At 44.1% G+C, this 20,975-nt stretch overlaps 1 protein-coding gene and 1 long non-coding RNA gene across 6 annotated transcripts; one reads left to right on the top strand and one right to left on the bottom strand.

Moving 5' to 3' along the window:
• Nucleotides 1-68: 68 nt before the first annotated feature.
• LOC104965340 (laminin subunit gamma-1-like) lies at nt 69-2,880 on the top strand (the record flags this gene model as incomplete). The annotated part of the gene is made up of 4 exons (XM_010794301.1): nt 69-265; nt 377-535; nt 1,703-1,802; nt 2,097-2,880. Coding segments are annotated over 4 exons (710 nt in total), but the record flags the coding sequence as incomplete, so codon positions are not given.
• Nucleotides 2,881-9,636: 6,756 nt separating this feature from the next.
• LOC104965309 (uncharacterized) lies at nt 9,637-20,950 on the bottom strand. Of its 5 annotated transcripts, none has more exons than XR_800532.1 (4): nt 17,925-19,197; nt 16,987-17,800; nt 9,900-10,009; nt 9,637-9,737 (listed from the first exon to the last, which is right to left on the bottom strand). It is a non-coding gene; the product is annotated as an uncharacterized lncRNA (long non-coding RNA). The 5 variants fall into 5 exon arrangements; XR_800529.1 differs by having other exon boundaries at nt 9,641-9,737; nt 9,900-10,006; nt 17,925-19,195; XR_800528.1 differs by lacking the exons at nt 16,987-17,800; nt 17,925-19,197 and adding an exon at nt 20,867-20,950 and having other exon boundaries at nt 9,642-9,737; nt 9,900-10,006.
• Nucleotides 20,951-20,975: the final 25 nt, after the last annotated feature.

Below are 20,975 nucleotides of genomic sequence, written 5' to 3'. Positions count from 1 at the left end.
TAGAAGAGACATGGAGAAGAGGATTTTGCAGAATAGGTGACCTGACTCCCGCTCCTCTTCCTCCTCAGGCTTCGACCAGCAGATCGGAGACAGCAAGTCTCTGGCCGATGACGCCATCAAACGTCTTCCTGGCATCAGCGCCATCATCCAGCAGGCGGTCAGCGACAACGCAGAGACCGGCGGCATCCTGGGAGACGTGTCTGCAGATTACGACAGCTCCGTGAAGACCGCCAACCTGCTGGGGAACCTGGTCACCGGGCTGGAGGTGAGACGGTTTCTATCACTTGCACATGGACTCTCACGGAACTACTTCTATTCCATTCTATTTACTGGCACTATTTTAACTCGGTGTCGACCGACTGTCTGTATCCTCCAGAACACGTTTGGGTCCCTGCCGTCTCACACCGATCTGCTGAACGAAGCCACCAAACTGAACAAAGGCTCCAAGGATCTGAAGCAGCGAACCCTCGATGCAACAGATAATCTGACCTCAGAGCTGGAGGACGGCCGGAGGCTGGAGGGCGAGGCCGAGCAGGTACACGGAGACACACTCACATTCAACATTAGATAACATGTTCCAACAAATCCCATGAGACCCAAAAGGGTCTTCACAGACTGCACGCGACCCCTGCTACTCAAAGTCAATACGATCAACGTGCTCTTCATTCTGCGTAACATGTCAAATGAGTTATGGCACTCACAGTCATCTCGTGGGACTCGGTGCAAAGTGAGGTCACTGAAGCGTTTGGTATAGATTTAACTTTGTCCTCGGATCAGATTTAAATCCCGAGCGTAGACAAAGGAACATTATTGTTCTTGCTCCGTGTGCAGCTCGACTCACAATCCTCCAGAAATGGTTGGATGGAGATCCGCCTAATCTTTTGTTATGGTTTCAAAAACTGCTGTGAGTCCTGCCATCGGAGCGTTTCCACACGTGCACCGTGAAGGAAGTGTTACACTGCAGGCGTAACATGACACCATCAGAGTGAGGGGTTGTTGCTGTTTGTCTTTGTCAGTGTTTGTTGTTATTGTTTTGTGGGTTGTATTGTGGTTTTTTGTGTTGTCCCTAATGTTTTTGGTATTGTAAAACATTTTTAGTAATGTGATCTCAAGTGGGCTGGAATAATAGAATCAAAGCAAACTAAACTACAAACAACAACAACTCCTTGCCTTTGTTTTAGTGCAACATTATGAACAACAATGAGTGTCAGTCCAACACTCTCTGCCTCACTTTGTCATTTAAACATGTGCAGAACAACAGATCAGTGTGTCTACAAAACATTTACTCTCCGGTATCTGGAAATGAACAATATGATATTTTACTTTATGATCAAAACAACAATTATTTGACATTCATTTCCACATCTGTGTAGTAATCCTGACGCACCAGCACTCAAGCTTAAACTGGAGCTATGAAGGGAGCGAATCAGATTCAGGTCCATCACCAGGTGGGTTGAGACCTACGAGGAGTTTGACTTGGTGTCGTGGTGCAGACGTTAAAGTGAAACGAAAAAACAAAACACAGATAGAAAAGTATTTTAAGAACCCGAGAAGAAAATGGAATAGAAAAAGATATCGTAAGATAAAGCAGTATTTCCATTGAAGTCAAATGGAATAGAATATGTGCAGTAAAAGAAGGTTGTAATGTGTTCCCTTTGCCCTGAGCTGTTGGATAACGGTGGATCTAAATGTTTCTCTGCAGGCAGCTGGCGGGGCGGCTGCAGCTCTGATCAACTCCAAGAACACCAGAGACGGCGTGGGGAAAACCCTGAGAGACATCAACGCCCTGCTGGCCAAGATGGGTACGTTCAGGCTCAGCACTTTACACGCCACTTCAGCTATCGTCTGCTTATGATCACATGTGCTAAACAACACAACTCATCCAGCAGTTTGTATGTTCCGGAGACCCCACTCTACATTCCTATCATGAGACTTTGGGGTCTCAACATTTGTATCTCTAATTATAACGACTTTCTCACAAAGATGTTCAACTTTTTCCTCAAAGTTTTACGACTTGTTGTTCTCTGGGATCGCACTGCTTGCAGGTAGACTCAGTGCAGATGTTGAACAGATGTTTGTTGATTCCTCCCTTACAGACCAGTCCACTCCTGTGGACGAGACCCAGCTTCGGGCTCTGGAGGTGGCTCTGGACGAGGCTCAACAGGAGGTGCAGGGCCGCCTGGGGCCCCGTCTGAGGGACATGGAGGCCGGAGAGGAGGCGTACCGCCGGAGACTCTCTGGCCTCAACTGGGACATCGGCTCCATCCTGAAGGACATCACCAACCTGGAGGACATCCTGGCGTCCGTGCCCTCCGGCTGCTACAACAGCCCCCCCATCGAGGAGGCCTGAGCACTACATCTCCCACAATGCACCTGGGTACTATCTCTTATCCTCCAGGAACACCTGCCACTTCAACGGGAATCTGCCTGATGTATTATTATGAGAACGTTTCATAAAGAATCTTTAAAACACCACTATAAATATAATGTTATACATAGTGTTAATCAGATAGCAGTAAAATATTGGAGCTTATATTAAACACTAGATCCTACATATCCCAAAATGCAACTGGGTACTATCTCTTCAGAAACACCTCAACAGGAACCTACTTGAGTTTGTAGAAAAGCGCTAGATGAGTGCCGTGTATAATTAGTATCATTATTATCATTGAAACCAAAGCGCCACTACTTTCAATAGAATTAGCGATTTTTATGAAGTGCCTTCAGTTTTCAGATCTTCAAATGTAAATGTTGTTGTGTTTATCAGAGAGCAGTACGATCCTACATCTCCCACAATGCACCTGGGTACTATCTCTTATCCTCCAGAAACACCTGCCACTTCAACAGGAATCTACCTGATGTATTAAGAATCATTTTCAAACCAGAGTGACACCACCTGATGTATTATTATGGGAATATTGCAAGTGCTACTACTATAAATATTGTGGGATGGATTAGCTTCAGTTTTCAGCTTTTTATTTAATTTAAATGTTGTGTTAATCAGATAGCAGTAAAATACTGGAGCTCATATTAAACACTAGATCCTACATTTCCCACAATGCACTGTGTCTCCTATAAACATTATTGCAACTACTGATAACTCTCTTATTTTGAATAAACCTCATAAATAATAACTGACAGGTTGTTTGCTATGAAACGCTTTACTTTAATTAATCGTATTAACTTAATGGATATTGTTCATGTTTGTTTTTTATAATGATGTGACTTTGTGAATGTTTTTATATTTATAACTGTACATACATTCAGTTTTTTTAAATATTTTTAATGTCTCTGCTTTTAAATAAAACAGTTTTCTCTTCTACATGTTTTAAAGTTCTTTATTTGTCTCAACCTGCCTGTGTTGCACCGGCTCTGTTGTGATTGGTCAACCTGCTTAGAGATGTCCCGCCCCTTAGCCTATCATGTACAATGTGTTGGAGCGCTAGCCAATAGGAGCGCAGGTGTTACAAAGCCATACCACATTAAAAAAAGACAGACCACCTGTAAGAGTGCATCACAGTTTACAATCAAAAGAAGTCAGAGCAACAGATTAACACAGAAAACCAGATTCATGTTCAGATACATGTTCAACACAAAGGGACAGGAACACACACACACACACACACACACACACACACACACACACACACACACACACACACACACACACACACACACACACACACACACACACCAGTGGTTTTGGGATCTCCTCCTGGCTCTGGTTCCACCGGTGAACTTGCACTGACCTGCTACTTTGGCTAGACTGTAATATTTAGTTTAACTACATAATTAATTTACTGAAGCAAGAAAAAATAACGTTGCAGAAAGGCATGAAAATTGTCTAAAAAAACGAATTTGGTAAGATGTGAGTATGAGATATAGTTTTGTACTTATGAGTCAGATTGTTAAATATCTTTAAAAACAGAAAACCGATTCAGATCTGTTATCAAAAACCAAATTACCAAACACAAACGATGTCATAGGATGAGCTCTTGAACTTCTTTCGGATATCTTACCAGAATATTGCTGTTATAACATATTTTCTTATCAAAATAAATGTTGATGCTCGACTTTGATGGCATTCAAAATTTAGTATTAATTAATTTACCAACTTGAACACTTATTTAATTACTTTAACCTCTTTATTTTGAGAGAGCCTCTGTTGAGATACCATCTATATTATGTTACAGAAACAAAGAGGAAACCACAAACAAATCCAAGAAAATCAATCATCAATATCACATACTGCATTAAATCTCCAACAATACAACATATATACATTCTCAGCAAATGTATTACCATTGATGTTTAGATTCAACAAGACATGGATCTGGTTTAGGCATAAATATAACTTCATTAAGATTAGGGAACAATCGTAAACACATGCTAAAGAAACCTAAACTATCCGTACGAAATGGGACGTAAAAGCCGGCCAACGTTCAATATTTCTTCATCTCTTAAAAGTAAGAACAGAAGATTCAAACAGCAAGAAAACAGAAATAACATGAAGAAGTTAAGTTGAGTTAAAGGTAGGAAACCTGACTCCTGTGGGTTTTGGGATTTACTAATTACGTTTCTCAGTGGCAAGCTACATTTCCTCAGTGCCAAAACAACCCTGCTCACCCTGAACCAAACCAACATGATGGAGGGAGAAAGTAAGGAGCGAGTGAATCCATATTAGCAAAGTGATATAAGAATTTGAGTCATTTCTTAGGATTTCGAGCCTCTCTCCGAAGACTGCTGACTAGCCTTTCTGGAAATTACACAATAAGCTTCAGTGATCTTTTGGAAGAGGCTTCGTTGGCTTATGAAAGTTATTCAGTTTATGTGAGCCCTCAATTTAAAATGAATAAATGACATTTCTGAAAGCTTGGAGGGGATCAGAACAGAAGTGAAGCTATCAGGTGATTGAGGAGAAGGCTTTAAATCGGGGGTTGATTGTGTCCGTGCGTGCCCACCATCCAGGGCAGCCATTAGGAACGTGGCACGCTGCCGTCTTTCTGGTGAAAGTGGAATAGCAAACAGATGAGATGAATACAGACGATGAACAGCAGCCATGTTGGAGACACATAAGAGGATTACTGAGATGATTTACACCAGATTTGTCCTGACGGTCACAGAGGACTCCTGATTAGAGGCTTGTTTTGTTGCTTTGAGTTGAACAAATCCAAGTCTTCTTTTATTCTAGATAACTCGTCGTTATTTGCTTGGTATTGCCCGTAATGGCTGAATTTCACCCTTTCAGAGTGCTTAAGGAGAATTATAAACGCCTAATGCTTCTGTACTGGATGAAATGTCACTCAATTAGAGTACTTCTGGTCTTACAGTTGCTATTTTAAAGGTCCCATGTCATGGCCATTTCTACTGATCATAATTCCATTGTTGATGTCTACTAGAATAGATTTATATTGTGCAATTTTCAAAACTCACATTGGTTTCTCATACAGCATCTCTGTATAGTATGTGTATTCACTCTCTGTCCTAAACGGCTTGTTGGAGCTCCTGCCCCCACCCTTCCTGTGAGCCCAGTGGCCGTCTGCGAGACACAGCGAAACCCAGCCCGAACACACACACACACACCCGCAGCCTGGCTGGGAGTTTGTGTGTATGCTCATCACCCATAAGGTTGAGGTTGTCTACCTGCACATGCATGTTTATACCACAAGGGGGCAGATCACCTGATGGTTCATCATTGTTTCATGCTGGAGATGAACAGAAGAAGTGTGTCTGTGTGTTGTGCTTGGAGGTCGTTTGAGATGCTGACATCTTGCACATGTGCCTTGTGGAATTTAATAAATGAACGTTTTCTACATCTATAATACCCTTGCGGTCTGAGTGGTGGAAATCGGTGGAGCTACAGCTGAGAAAAGATTGAGTGTGTGAGGAAGGCTCCACGGATTGGTCAATTTGGACCAATCCACGGACTTAACGTAACGGCTCCACGGATTGGCCCATTTAGTTCCGGGTACTTGCTTTCGTAAGCACGTACCCGGAAGAATGAAATGGATGATGACGTTTCACCAACGAGGCGTTTTGGGGAGGTATTCTCTGTGTTAGAGTTTTACTCGCTACAGGGTGTACTTTGAGGGTTTTGACTCTGCACACCGTTTACATGCAGAAAAACCTCCATAACACACAAGGGGACGGGTAATAACCAGAAAAGCATGACATGGGACCTTTAAGTGCATCCGAATGCTAAGTATGGCTAAAAGCACGATGAATAACCTTGATGGTGCACCCATATCGACCCAATGTCCACCTCAACAATTACAATCGTGGCTATGTAACGGAAGTTGCGAGACAAGGTGCGATGTTCATACATGTGTTTTTGTTTATAGTATTTCATTTCACCTACCACTATACTGGTCTCCAAACGAAGTCACCCTTTTATTGAGTAGTCTGCTTTATTTCATGGTTCAAGGTTCAAGGCTTTTATTGGTCATACGTGCATAGCAACAGTGTAGTTATGACGATGAAAATCTCAGTTCACAGGCTCCTCCAACAGTCCAACACAATAAAACTGAAAAAATGTGCTTCTGAAAACGATAACATAGCTAGCTAACAGTAGTGATCGTCACTTCTCGTAAAGGATCAGCTGGCGTGTATATTTTGAGACAATGCTATACGTTTGAAATTCACACACTTCATACGTTTTCACAGGAAAGTGTCCTTATTTGTTTTGATAACAGTAGGCTTAGTCAAGTTGTAGCGTAGGAACAGATGGTTCTAATTAACAAAGTGAAAAGTTTAGAGAGAAATTAGCTGGTTACAACGTGGAAGTTAATCTTACTTTACACTCAAATTGTAATCTACTGGTGCAACAAGGCTGCTGGATAAGTAACTAAAGAAGTGTCCAAGGTTTTTCGTTCTATATGGAAAGTGCAAACTTTACTTGTCAACCATTAAGTATCGGAAGTGTCAGTTCGTGTTTGTGTCCTACATTTCAGATATTACGTCATATCGGACGCAAATCTGGATCAGCTCCGTTGTTCCCCCGTTTTTAGAGACTTGGGTACGGAGGAAAAGAGAGAGGGTTTTATTTTCTGACGCTGCGTGAGTTCCCCGACACACAGGGGACACAAAGACATCAAAAAGTGCATTTTGCCTGATAGGTCCCCTTTAAAGCCCGTCCAGAGTTAGACGGGCATTGCTTCGTGTATTTCTAGAATTTTCTTTTAGTTTTTGAGTGTGTGTAGTGGCACATCTATAATGACTGAGGGTGACTCCTGCCCTCTTTTAAAAACACACACAGGATGAAGAACAGTATATATAGTTACGCATTACTGGTACAGAGCAGAAGGATGTGTGGATAGATGGGTGGAGGAGGAGAGAAAATAAATACGTACTCTATATCCAGCGTAAAGCTCATGTATACCTCACTTTTAAACAAGGTCATAATTTACCTCCTACAGTCAGGTTCCTCTCCGTAAACATGTTCAGACCCAAAGCCATTAAAGAGGTCTCAAAGCTTCTGCTTGTTTCTCCACCAGAGCTCCATATGAGAGTGATTGAACCTGAAAGCCTCTTACAAATTCAGGATTATCAACAGGAACTTCCTGTCATGGCTAGTTCATTGAATTAGAACAGAAAGACCTCCTAAAAAGGAGCTCCCCCTTATCATATACAGTAGTTACATACACAGTATACTAGTAGTTTAGAGCCATTAGACTCGATGTGCAGCACGAGTTAAAGCATGTAGAGGAAATAAATCAGGCTTTATGAAGTCTGTTACAACCCGGCTCCTGGGCTGCAACAAAAAGCAGGGAGACGAGACGAGGGGTAAGAATATAACAGTTGCTTATTCTCAAAAAACAATAATAATGCAAAAACCAGCCACAGGTCCCCGAGGCTGGCACGGAGAGAATGCCCAGAGGAGTGAGAGCGACGCAACCGGCTGGGCTCCTCCTTTATCCCGCTTCACCAGGTGTAGCTCATTAGGTAGGCATCCGCCCACAGGTGCGGCTCATGAGCACCTGTACCTGCGAACACCCACACAACCATACACACACAAACAGACGGCACCTCACTTGGAATGGAGGGGTCGTCACACTCCCCCCCATAAGAAAGGAGTTCTCCTGAGAACACCGTTAACCATCTAAATAGCTAGGAGCTCTTCTCCGATATTTTCCCGTGGACAGAAAACCACTCTGGTCAGTCCCTTGACCCAGCACCTGGAAGAACCCGGAATGTCCTTCCTTAAACTGCAAACTAGCCCTTGGCAACAAACCAAAGACTTGCACCCCAGATCGCTGCCGAATCGGCTTACCTGTCTGACATGTTTAAAGTGCCGAGACACATCTCTCTTCAGACCCGGCCAGAAGACATACCGCAACATGTACCCACATGTTTTACGCACCCCCCGATGTCCCGACTGCCCATGCGCTTTCCTGAGGACCTCCTCCCGAAATCTGACAGGAACCACAATCTGATACCCTGCCTCACCAATGAAGCCTTTCCCACGTGACCACCATTTTCTGACCAGCAATCCCCCTTGCAGCTGACAACCCCTGGTAACACCATTTCCATCCTCGGTGGAGAGAACCGCCTCAAAAAACGGACTGAGGGAGACATCCGCTTTCTGCTCCATCACCAACTCACTGCGGGATACAGACAACAACCAGTCAGGAATAACCACAGAATCTGTCTCACTCACCTCTTCACCCTGCTCAGACTCCTCATGTGCACGGCTCACAGCCCGGGTCACAGAGCAAGCCACAAACACTGCAGGAGAGCACTTAACACTCTGCTCTGCGTTAACAGTCACAGTGGGTGAAGATGACTGCATGGTAGGCGGTGGACCCTCAGCCCACACACGGCTGCCAGCCAGGCCGTTACCCAGGATAACATCCACACCACCAATCGGCATTACAGGACGGACCCCCATGGCGACCTCACCCTGCACCAGACCAGAGTTAAGCACAACAGAATGCAGAGGAACAGGCACAACATTCATTCCCATACCTCGCATCCGGACAAAATCCCCAGTTCCAGATTTGTCAGAAAACGGTAACACAGAGCTCAGAATGTATGAGTCATACGATGCAGTGTCTCTCAAAATCTTTACCGGCACGCTGATATCACTTCTCACCAATGACACGTATCCGTTTGACATAAACGCAGAGAAATCCGGTTCCTTCAACCCGCATGGCTCATTAACCTGCTGACAGGGAGAGATGACAGGTAAGAGTACCACAGACACAGCACAAGCAGCAGAGTGAAACTGGCCTACACAGTTCCCCCTGCTAGCCTTAGCTTTTGGACAGTCAGCCTTCCAGTGCCCTCTCTCCCTGCAGAAATGACAGATTTCCGAATCACCCTGTGGCTGACCTCGCATCCCACGCTCAGGTTTACCCCAGTGCGGATTAGCTTTCTCTTCCCATCTCCCTGCTGCACCATACATACCAGCTTCACCCTGGCTCCTGAAAACAGGACCGCCCCTGTGCGTTAGCACATAATCATCTGCCAGAGCAGCAGCCTCTGCAGCAGTCTTCACTTTGCGCTCGCTGATGGTCTGAGCACAACAGGCCACAAAACAAGTAACTGAAAGAATACAGACACCAAGTTAGAGAACATTATCAGTCAGGCTTTTAAGGCATGAAAATAATTATACTCAATAACAATCATTTCCTCAAAATTGTAAATTATTTAGGCTGTCCTTTTACCTTGACGTCTTCATCCAGCTTCATGATTTTTTTTATCCGGGCCAGTGGCAACTCCTGCACACGGAAATCCTTCTGGAAAAAAATTAATCGGTGGTCAGTTGAAGACACAGAATAGAGCACTAGGGTGTTGTGCTTTAGTCTTTGCATGAGTATGTTTGACAGCATACAAAACCATCGCATCTTAGTGTTGATTTAGCGTGTATGTGTGACTGCTTGTTTCAATGGACAGCGTACCACAGTCAGGTTCCTGATCTCCTCCATGACACGAGGCCAGAAGGACTGCAGGGTTTGCTGGGCATCGCTGCCTCCGGCTCCGAACGCATCTGCGGACATCTTCTAATCTGCTGATTCAAAGAATAACAGGGGATTAGAAAGGTGGAGACAAAATGGTTAATCATTAAGGTTTTTAATTAGCAATGAAACGATTAATCGCTTGGTTCGAAAAATGTCAGAAATGTCATGACATGTGGTGTCACATATCATAAAATGTTACTCTAGTGGTTCATCAATTATCAAAATAGCAGCCAATAATATATTTTGTCAGTCAACAAATCGCTTCAGCTTTATTAGTTAAAACGCAAAAACAAAGACAAAATGTGATTTAGACACTAAAGCCGGGTAGTTAGCTAAGGACACTAGCCGCCAAATCACAGTGTGAGTCCAGGCCTGTGCTGCCCTGAGCTCTCCCCATGTGTCAGAAGAATCACATATCCTCTCATGGCCTATAATTATAATACAGTGAAATCTAAATTAGAGCACCAACGGACTTCTATTCTTGTCCTGCAGCGGGATGTTGACATGCCAAAGAACCCATCACCCAGCTGGCTGCACAATCCCTGATTATGAATGGCTCACCTTCCGCACATAGCTGCAGCTCCTCTACAAACAAAGCATGTCATGTGCGAGTCAAACACTGCTGGTGACCCCACACACTGAGGACAATGCTGAAGCCAAACACCCAGGAGACGCAGAAGTGTGTGTCTCATAGTGAAACAATCTCCTGCACAGGCACATGTTGCTCACAAATACTAACCATGAGTTGTAATGTGAAATAGACCAACTGTTACACACAAGCGTGTAGACATACTGTAAAAGCCAGTGCTTCTACAAGGGGTCGGACGGTTGGAAAGAGGATCCAGCCGGTTACTATGGCATGCCAGGAATCTGCTGGAGGGATATTGGCCGGCCTGTCTGAGCATGCAGAGCTTGGAGTGTCTGGATCGCACTCTTTCACTCTCCCTTTTCTCCCTCCCTCGGTGAGAAGATTCGCCAGAAGGGAGAAGGAAAAAAAACACAGGGGGGACCGAACAAGAGATGAGTGTGTGGAGCTACTCAAGAGAGACGGGGTGTGTTTGTGTGTGTTGCTGAGGGAGGGGTAGTGCCTTGTCCAGTTCAGTATTAATCCAGCACTAAGACAAAGTGCCAAAGGCTTTAACAGGGGGAGGTAAGAGACGAACGGGCCGCAGTCAGACTGCTGTGCAAACCAGATATATGGGTCAAACAGGACAGAAAGAGAGAGACGGTGAAGAGGGGAAGAGAAAGACATGACAGAACAAAGAAAAACACAGTTAGGAGAAGGGGGGGGTCTCCTCTTTATCTTCTCCTTCTTTTCTCACTCTGGGCCCACAAGCATGAATGGCTGCAGCTCTGGTCCAGCTGACAGACCAATACAAAACAAAAGACAGCTTTTCAAGCACTCCATCTAGTGTCTCCCTGTTACAGCGGCGCTGTGGTAGGGGATTGTTTGGACTCTGGGTCCACGCCAGCTCCTCTCTTCATGTGTTTTAAGTGCAGTTGTAAATATTTTACACCGATAAAATCACTAAAAAAGGAATCGTTTAATGAGAATCCTTGATTTGTTTTGTTTCTCTGACAGTTGTGGGTAGAAGTAAAAGGAAGAAGTACAATGTCATCACAAAACACTCCCAATAAGTTGATGAAGTTCGTAGTGTATCTCAATTTCAGGACAATCATAACTATTCTTGCAAGTGATTTGAAAAAGCTATCATAGTTGAGAAGGATAATGTTTTCCTTGTATGTATGAGGGCATGGATGCATGTGGTGCATGTGATTACTTTATTGAAGATATTTTTTCCACTTAAAGGGTGTTCACTGTAAACGATGTGTCCCATTTAGGATGCCTTGTTTCATACCAGAATGTAGGACAAAGGGTTTCAGTGCCAGTTGGAGGGTTTTAAGCATATCTGAATGTTAATCGGGATAATATGGTGAATCGCAATTATTTTTGCCATGAGATAAAAATGTCACAGCGTTTCATGTGCAGCAGTTGTGGGAAATACTGAATAATACAGGAGAAGCACTGCTGCATCCTGTCCTGTCATTCAGTTTTGGACAGAGAGTAGCCTAAATCAATGAGACAGAATGGCAGCGGGGGGAGGGAGGGGGGGTTTTATATAAATCAATCAGGCGGCTTGTAGCCATTGCATGCCAGGCTAGTGATTGACCTTGACAGTGTCTCCCCTTCTCTGTCTGACGCTCCAGTGTCCAGTTGCGTTTGAAGGTTGATTGAAATCCTGCAGTCACTAGAACAATCCCAGCATTCCATGGGGCCAAAATGACTGATGGGAATTGTAGTTTTCCTTCCTCTGCCTGATGCATAAAGTGACATGTGCCAGTTCTTTTCAAGGCCTCTGTGTTTCAATGCAGCATCGTGACTATGCAAATACGGGGGAAAAAATAAGAGCTGCAAACAGCATTTGACTACCCGTCCCTTATCAGCACTCCATCTTGTGATAAGTTTGAACAAGACAACCTTGCGTGTCTGTGTTCTGTCTGCCAGCTTGTGTGGTGCTCTGCCACTTGCAGCCTGATAAGAAACAATAATTAGGCACTACAGAAAACCATAAGGCTAATTACCATGATAATGCAGGGGCCCAGAGGAAATAAAAGAATATTTCAAATAGGAAATTATTCAATAGATTAAAGTAAAAACATGTAGGCCATCACACATCACACTTCTCTTAAACATCTGGCTTTACGGGGAGAGAGGGGGAGAAAGCTTTTATTAAATTAAATCACACATACAACCCAACCCCCTCTCTTTGACCTTGTGACCTTCAATCTAAATACACGCACGCACTAAGCACAGCAACAGGGGGAGTGGGGGCAGGGGAAGTCAAAATGTCAATATGAGAAAGCAAGTGTGACTAGAGTCAGGCTGAAGCACAAGAGCGGAAAAAAGAAACCCAAAAGCATGCGAGTAAGAAGAGTGGAGTTGAAACATTGAACATTTCTCCTGCAACTATTCAGTGTGCACTACCCGCAGTTCACTAATATTACCATATTTTCCAAAGCTTTGCATCAATGGAAAGTTTGCGTGGGAGCCCGGTCCGCTGACATAATGTCTCCTGCTGACTTCTGCAACACCTTCTATGGTCTTCTGTGGGCTAGTCTGATCGAACAAACACTCTCAGTGGGGCTATCAGCTGCAATCCATTTTGAAACTCCCCAAAAGCTAATAAATGTCAACGTTATGTAAGTTGTAAAAAGTCGAGAGGTTGATGCAGACAATTAGCGGAAGCCAGTGTCAAGATTGTGCTTTTTTCTGCAATGATAAGTGGTCCTTGCTACTGTATTTCAGGTCTCTAATCTACAGTAAGGCTTGAAGTACTCCCTTCATGCCAATCTGTACTTTACATGTTTGTAAGGCTTGTGAGTTCAGTTCACTCCTCAATAATCATGGTTCTAGGTCGCCCTAAATAAAGTGTCTTCAACGTTTTATACATTGATGTCAGCTTGTTATTGCGGATAACACTGTTGTAATGAACCCGCTGAACCAAGCTCATCTCTGCTGTGTTGTTCTAAGCTGCCTCTCTATGCTACATTAGGGTACATTGTGTCTTTTTGCGCTGTGCATCTCTGCTCTCCTCTTCCCTGCGGCTGTTGTCCTTCATCAGGTCATCGAGACAGAGAGATGGCGGTGTTGGGTTTCCTACCAACTCTGCTGTGTGCGTTTGTCTTTGAGGACAAATGTGATGTCAGTGCTTTTGTCGACATTGTCCACCACAGCAACTTGCTCTTCCTCCTTCAGCAGCTCTACATCTCTCTGTCTGTCTGTCTCTTCCCAGGCACTTCCCATCTCTCTCTGTCACTCGTGGGTGTGCATTTCTCCCTGGCTCTGTCTCACTTACTTTCACCTGATCCCTCTTCTTTGCGACTACTCTGGGAAAGTCAATGCTGCTCCAGCTGAATCAGCGCTAATGTTGCCCTGCCAGCCCAGTCCTGCACCTCTCCGTCTCATCCCTCCCTCCTCGAGCGTCACATCGAGTGGCCACTCACAGCAGCGCCAGCCACTCGCTCAGACTCTGACATCACACCACTTTACATGAGACTTCAATTCCTGTCCAAATAAACTTGATAGCAGTGTAGGCAGGAGACTAGCAAGAAACATCACTGTAATATCACTTTTGCCTCAAGAAACGATTTGCAGCATCAAACTCAGGCATCAATACAAATAAAGTAAGTGTTGTTAATAAGCCAGTAGAGTTCAGCAAGATGATAAAGTGGCCTTAAGGGGAAATCTAAATGTCCCCTGAATGACCTGATGGTATACATTGAGATTTAAAATGTGCTGAGTGTAGTTGAGTGCAGTGTCGGACAAACTGAAGGCCTATTTGAGGCTCTGCTTTGAACGTTTCCCTGAGGTGTATCACAGTCACATTGCCATTGGGCTTAAAAAGAGCTCATCTCATCCCAAATGTTCCCGGGGCAGAACTGACACTTCTTATTGAAACGTATGTGCAGTGAGATGATCTAACCCACACAGAAATAAAGAAGCATATGCCAAATTACTTTGTGAGGCAAGTCTGATTATCTGCAATAAGTGAGTTTTTGAACATCAGTCAATGTTGTAACTGAATATCTATTTATTACCGCCTTCAATCTGCTGACATATCTAGCTAGAGGTCCATTTTCCACTTTGTGAAACTGTAAATAATGCAGAATGGGCCGTTCTGCAGGAAGGTCACTAAAGGTCAAAGTCTGTTCTGTTTTAACTGGACCCCTAAGCAGAACAAATAAATGCAAAGCAACATTTGATATATATATATATTAGTATTTAATAGGGCCACTGAGAATCTTAACCTAATGTTTAACATGTCAGTTTTATTATGATTTACTCTCCCTGAATAGATGGAATAAATACAGCCAAGGGAATAATTCTTATACTGAAACGTTCATTTTAAATGACGGCAATATATCAAAGGGGCCTTGTATTTACAAATCTTGAACTATCACAGCGTTCAACTTGATAAACCCAATCACATATAACAGAACAGAAACAAACTGGCACAGTTACAGCATGCAGGGTAAATGATCTACTCAGGCAAAACTAAAAAAACAAGAAGTTCCCAGGCAGGAATTACAGATTAACTACTGGGACACGCACAACTATTTCACAGATGTTTGTGCAAATGTGTTGTGATTAAAAAACAACAGACGCAGGGATATAATGACGGACGTGCACGCTGTGACCTGCGGTGTAACATCATTTTGTGCAGGGTTGGATGGAGCCAGCCAACAAAACAGCCCTGCAAACTTTGCCCTTGGTTCTGCTTCAAGCCAACTCCAGGAAGTGCTAGTCACTGATCTCCCAAGGTCATTCAACAGAGGAGAGAGAGAAACCAGAGAGGGAGGGAGAGAGAGGGAGAGAGAGAGATAGATGAACAAGAGAAGGGGAGGGAGAGGGGGAGGATAGGAAAGGACAGATTTTTCAACTTTCACTGCAGCACTTAGGTGACCCCAGTGGTTCGGGCTGTGTACTTTCAAGGAATCTTAATAAAAACAACTCTTACTGTACATGTTATCGATGTTCTGTATCTGCCTTTGGGTTCCGCTTCGTCTCATCTCCTTCTACATATTTCCTTCTCATTGCTGACAGAGAGACTGCAGGAGCCTAGCTCACATTCCTGTGACCTTCATCCAAAGCAAGGCCCAGTCTCTGCCGTCAAAGTAGGCAGGGCTAAAGCTACCTGCGTGTTACACGCTGGACTCCCCCTGCGCACGCTGTCTTTAGTGACAGTGTACACATGTAAAAAAAGGGGGGGAGGGTACGGGGCAAGGGCAAAAGAGTGAATGCACAGCAGTGGTGGTCACCTTAGTGATAAGCTGAAGGCCTAGCTATGCCTGGGTGGTTTGGGTTTACTTTTTCCTTGAGCCCCTGAGCCAGTACAGTATGGGGCAGAAATTATATTTGAAATCTCATGCAGACAGCAGCCAACGCTGGGATTTGGCAGTAAGGGCTTTAACTTTAGAGTTATTTTTAGTTTTCCTCTCTCGATCTCTTGCACTCTCTCTCTTTCCCCATCGGGACATTGTTTTGTCAAAGGCACCAATGGAAACTTTCAATTAGGGAGAGAGAGGGAAGAGCAAGGCAGTCAGAGGCAAGAGAGAGATGAGGCCCCCTCTAAAGATTCCATCAGAACAGATCAGATCAAACTATTAGCCTCCTCTGTCCATGAAGCTGACAGGCCAACAGTCTGTCCCATCTGGGCGTCTGGCACTATCGGGAGGGGGCCTAAGGGGTCCTGAGGTCACTGCGACCAGCTGCACCTCAACCCCTGGGGACCCATGACACCAACAGCAACAACAACACTGAGAGATATGCTCTCAAAGTCCTCAGTATAAACTAAAAAAAATCTAATTTCAACATGGATACCATCTTTGCCTTTCAGTTCTGCGTCACAGTCTGGCGCTTGTGTGTAAACAAGGACGTCTGGGAAGGGAAAAAAAAAAATGGGATTTCGAACAGCACCGGGAGACACTACGGCCCCCAGGACATTAAAGTGAAGAACATCCAAGCAGCTATGCACTTACATGCAGTCGATAACAGTGGGTAAGTGTTGACGTGCGTAAGCAGCATGGTGGTCCAAAGTCAAAACTAGTGAAAGCCAAAAGATTGACTGAATTGTTACTATATTAAAAAGAAAACACGTTTTTTTGTTCCTGTAAAGTCCACTCTGACAAAAAGCATCATTTATGTACTGATGTGACATCTGAAGGACATGTGACACACACACACACACACACACACACACACACACACACACACACACACACACACACACACACACACACACACACACACACACACACACACACACACACACACTCTCCCAAGGAGAGTACTACAGGGCAGGAGAGGGAGGGGGGGTTGAGGATGGCTTTAAAGGACAGACACTGTCTCATCACTGCAGAGCATGATGGACGGAGAGAGAAAGTAAACAATTTATTCAGAAACTCAAAGCCTAACCAACTTGACAGTTCTTCTCTCTTTGTGCATGTTTGAGGCGGTCTGACTTACCCCTGTGCCCTTCATGGTGAATGGTGTGCCCTGCTGGAGCAGAATAGAGGGAAACAGATAGCCCTGTTCAAATCTCCTTGAGAGCAGCGGCAGCAGCAGCAGCAGCAGGAAGAAGAGGCACAGAGATTGACAGAAAAACTCTCTCAAGCGCCTTCACTTCCTCCAGTCCTCTGATCGTATCAACAAACAAAAAGGCACTCTGGCTCCACTGGACGGCTCTAAAAAAGCTCTCAGCCCGGGAAGAGCAAGCCCCCCTTCTTCTACCCCTCCCCCTTCTCTCTTCCACTCTCCCTTTACACATTGCCCCGTCTCCTTCAGCAGCCCCCCCCAACATACTCCTCCTGCCTAAACATACAACCCCGTCTCTCCTGTTTATTCTGACCAAGTCCCCTAAACTCACTGACCTTCTGTCTTTTTAACTCTCTCACCCCTCTCCCTAACCAGTGACCCGTGCGTTTGTCTTTGAGCTGACCCCTGGCCCGGCGCAGAGAGGAGAGCGAGAGGGAATAGAAAGTCAGCGCAGCGGCAGGCAAACAGTACAGCGGCACTCCTGACTATCAGACAAAAATCTCTAGCCTCCTTCCCCTTTAACATTCAAGAGTAATCAATCTAGCAGGCTACATGATACTCAAACCCCGCCTGGATCCCTGCTCCCGCCTCGCTCTGACACTCACAACCAATGAGAAGATAAGGTCCTCTTATGCTATTGGATACTGCACACACCCGTCAGCTGTGACACATCCCCTGCTCCTCCTCTTTCCTCAGCCCAACCCCCTTCTACCGACACCAACTTCCTGCTCTAAGTTACCTTGAGCTGCAGGATAGGGGTCAGGGAAGGAAAAGAGGAAGCAAGAGTAGAGAGAATTGTTGAAAAAGAGTAAATAAAGTTGTGGAAAGCTCTACAGGGAGTGTGTGAGGGTGTGCTAGTGGTGGCTTGCCTCTGCATTGTTTGTCCTCGGGCGGTCCCTGCCTCCCCTGCTGCTTGACGGATGAGAAAGGTTCAACGGGCTGCTCTCTGACAACTGCTCTCTGCTTATTTACAATGTCAAACTAAATGTCTCTCTCTGCCCCGCCTCCTCTCTGCATCTACAGGCTGACAGCACCGTGATGCAGGCAGCCACGCTGGCTCTCACTGGCTGAAACAAGTGGCAGAATGGATGCCGCATGTTGCATCCACATGATTTAAAGTACAAAAGCATAATAGGCAGACTCGCTGTCTCATACGTGTGCACAGGTACATGCACGTCCGCACACACACACACACTTTGCCCTTGCTTTCTCATTCATCCTTGCCCACACTCACAGGGACAAACCGCAAATATCTAGCCTCTAACCAGCCTACTTGTTATAACAAGATTGATTACACTGTTAGTGTTATGCTAGCAGAGGAAAAAAGTATACATTCAATTAGAATATGAATCAAATGGGTTTATTTAACAATTTCATGGGAGCAAATAGTTATGCAATATACCGCAACAACATTAATCCAAAGAACCCTTATTTATGGTGTCAATCAAATGTTAACTAAAAGGAATATAGGCAAATTTCATTGAACAGCCTTTGTACAAAATGAAGAAGAATCCTCTGACTGGTTAACAGTCGTGGAAAAGGGGGGAAATGCATTCAACTCTTGTCGTATTTGTGGATAAACAAGAAATAAGAGATATGGGTGAAAGTGTGTAAACAAAGACATTGTTGTCTTGATCCAAAAAAACTACGCTCACAGCAACTTCCACGGTTAAAACGTCATCAAATAACGACGTCAGCAATGTCATACAATGCCCTTCTTGTTGGCTCACCAATGGTTTGATGGGCATACTTTATACACAGTAACCTTCCCTTCAGAGCAACCATAGAATGACACTGCTCACGTGCACCACACATTGTGTTAATAACCCATTGACTGAATTAGTCATTCAAATATAATAAGCAAACTGATGAAGACATGTACAGCTTGGACAATAAAGTGTTATAAGAAGGGACAACAATTGTGATGGTGATTACATTTGATTCAGAATTGCCTTTAACTGATACTTGTTCAAAGGACGGCAGTTTGACCTGAAGGTTTAGGGCTGCATATTTCTGCAAATCCCGACTGTAGTGAGTGAAGGAGAGCAAACCTGCCCCATCAATTAAAAACTTAGAGGGGGAGGGGAACCGGAAGGATGGAGAAGGACAGAGAGGAGAGTTTTTACAGGATGGGAGGGGTAGAAAGAGACAGAGACTCAAGAGAAACAAAGCTAAATGTTCCCTTTTCTATTTTAGTGAGGAGCATGGGGACTAGAGCAGGTACTACATCTACCCAGTTAATGATTAGAGTGAAGCTGCACAAATTAATCTCTGCAGCAATGTTCTTCTTACATGTATTCTGGCTAGCCAAAATGCCTCAGTAACGACACCTGGCAAGGTCACCATACAAATGAGACCTTCCCGTGACCTATGCTGCCCATATCAGGGACATGTTTGCTCTCACTGATGCTGTTTAGAGATACAACATACACCAGCCACACTATGGGTTTCATAAACACACAGCACCCTCATGGTAGCCGGGCCAATTTATGCATTCACCCACAAAAAGTGAAAAAAGCTAATGCACACACCTGCATAAATAAATGGTCAACGACTTGTTTGTATATGTTAGTCAGAGTACCTTTGCTAAAGTAGCACAGCCTTCATAGAGTCATTGTAATTACACTCTGCTAGATTAAAAGGTAACAACGAAATAAAACATGTAATATACCTCTTATAGCTTAACAAGGTTGAAAGATTGTGAACTATACACAGTATTCGTCTCCCCTGCCGTTAATGGATATATCACCTTGCAGCAGGGATATAGCAGAGATTGTTCTTTTTATACATATTTATATTAAATATAAAATGATACAATTTATTTGATGCATTTAAGCCTATTACTGATATTGCGTACATTCAATAAAAATGATGTGCATTAAATTGATTCAAGAGTGACCTCCGCAAGGAAACAAAGACACATTTAATATAAAGAGCAAATGCATTTACACTGGCAGTAGGGCAACTTTGCTCTTAAACGCGTTAGTCTTTAACACGATGTTGGACTTTAACTAGGTCGATACAGCATAAACCAGGTAGAAAGAACAAAGCAGCTAGCAGGATAAACCAATGTCACATCATGGTTAACGTTAGCCGACGGAATACATAATTTAATTCAATGTGAAAGTAATGTTGCCAATATAAACTAGAATTTTAAAAACACAGTAGTTCTTATTGGTGTCATTACGGCTTCAAACCACAATTAGCATGACAAGCTAACGTTATGATACTGTTGACCGTGCTAACGTAAGTGGAGTAAATGTTAGCATGTTGGAGATGCCCACTGGAGACCGTTGAAAAGCACAAACGAAAATCCGCAGTGTTTATCATTTAATCACCACTGAACAACGTGTCCTGCCTGCCTTCAAGTGAAACTTTGCAAAGCTTTCCCGAGCTAGGAAGAAGCAGTCTAACCAATAAAGACTACGTTTGGATCTGTCCTTCAGACCAATCAAACCTCGGACTAGATTCCACCAATCAAGGTTTTTAGGGCTAACTTCGTTCTGCAACTGACGCCATTCGGGCTCCAGTAGAAATGGCCAGGCAGTCTGGCAATCATTACGGCTAGAGCCAACATGGTGGACAAGGAACACCAGTTTCTTGACCGCCCGTGATCCCTTCAGCGGGCCACCAATAAGCGCCTCAGAGAGCGGGGAGGGAAATGGCGCCTATGTTCATCTTCCAAAACAATCGTCTATTGGTCAAGAACAGCAAATGAAAATAGGCGATGTAATTGCTCATACTTCCACACAGCAAATGCTACTTTCTCGTAGACGTTACCCACACAAACGACTTTTAGTTTCTTACTCACTTTGTTTAACGGCTTCGAAGTGAAGTCCGGCTCAGCGTATTATTTATTTTATTTAGCTAGCAAGAGGAAACAAGATGGCTGCCGCTCGAACCGGAAATACTTATATGCA

The sequence above is a fragment of the Notothenia coriiceps genome, unplaced genomic scaffold (assembly GCF_000735185.1).
Source record: "Notothenia coriiceps isolate Sejong01 unplaced genomic scaffold, NC01 NC01_scaffold00002058, whole genome shotgun sequence".
In the NCBI taxonomy this organism is placed as follows: domain Eukaryota; kingdom Metazoa; phylum Chordata; class Actinopteri; order Perciformes; family Nototheniidae; genus Notothenia; species Notothenia coriiceps.
Note: the sequence above shows the minus strand (reverse complement) of the source record. Positions and strands in the feature narration are given on the sequence as shown.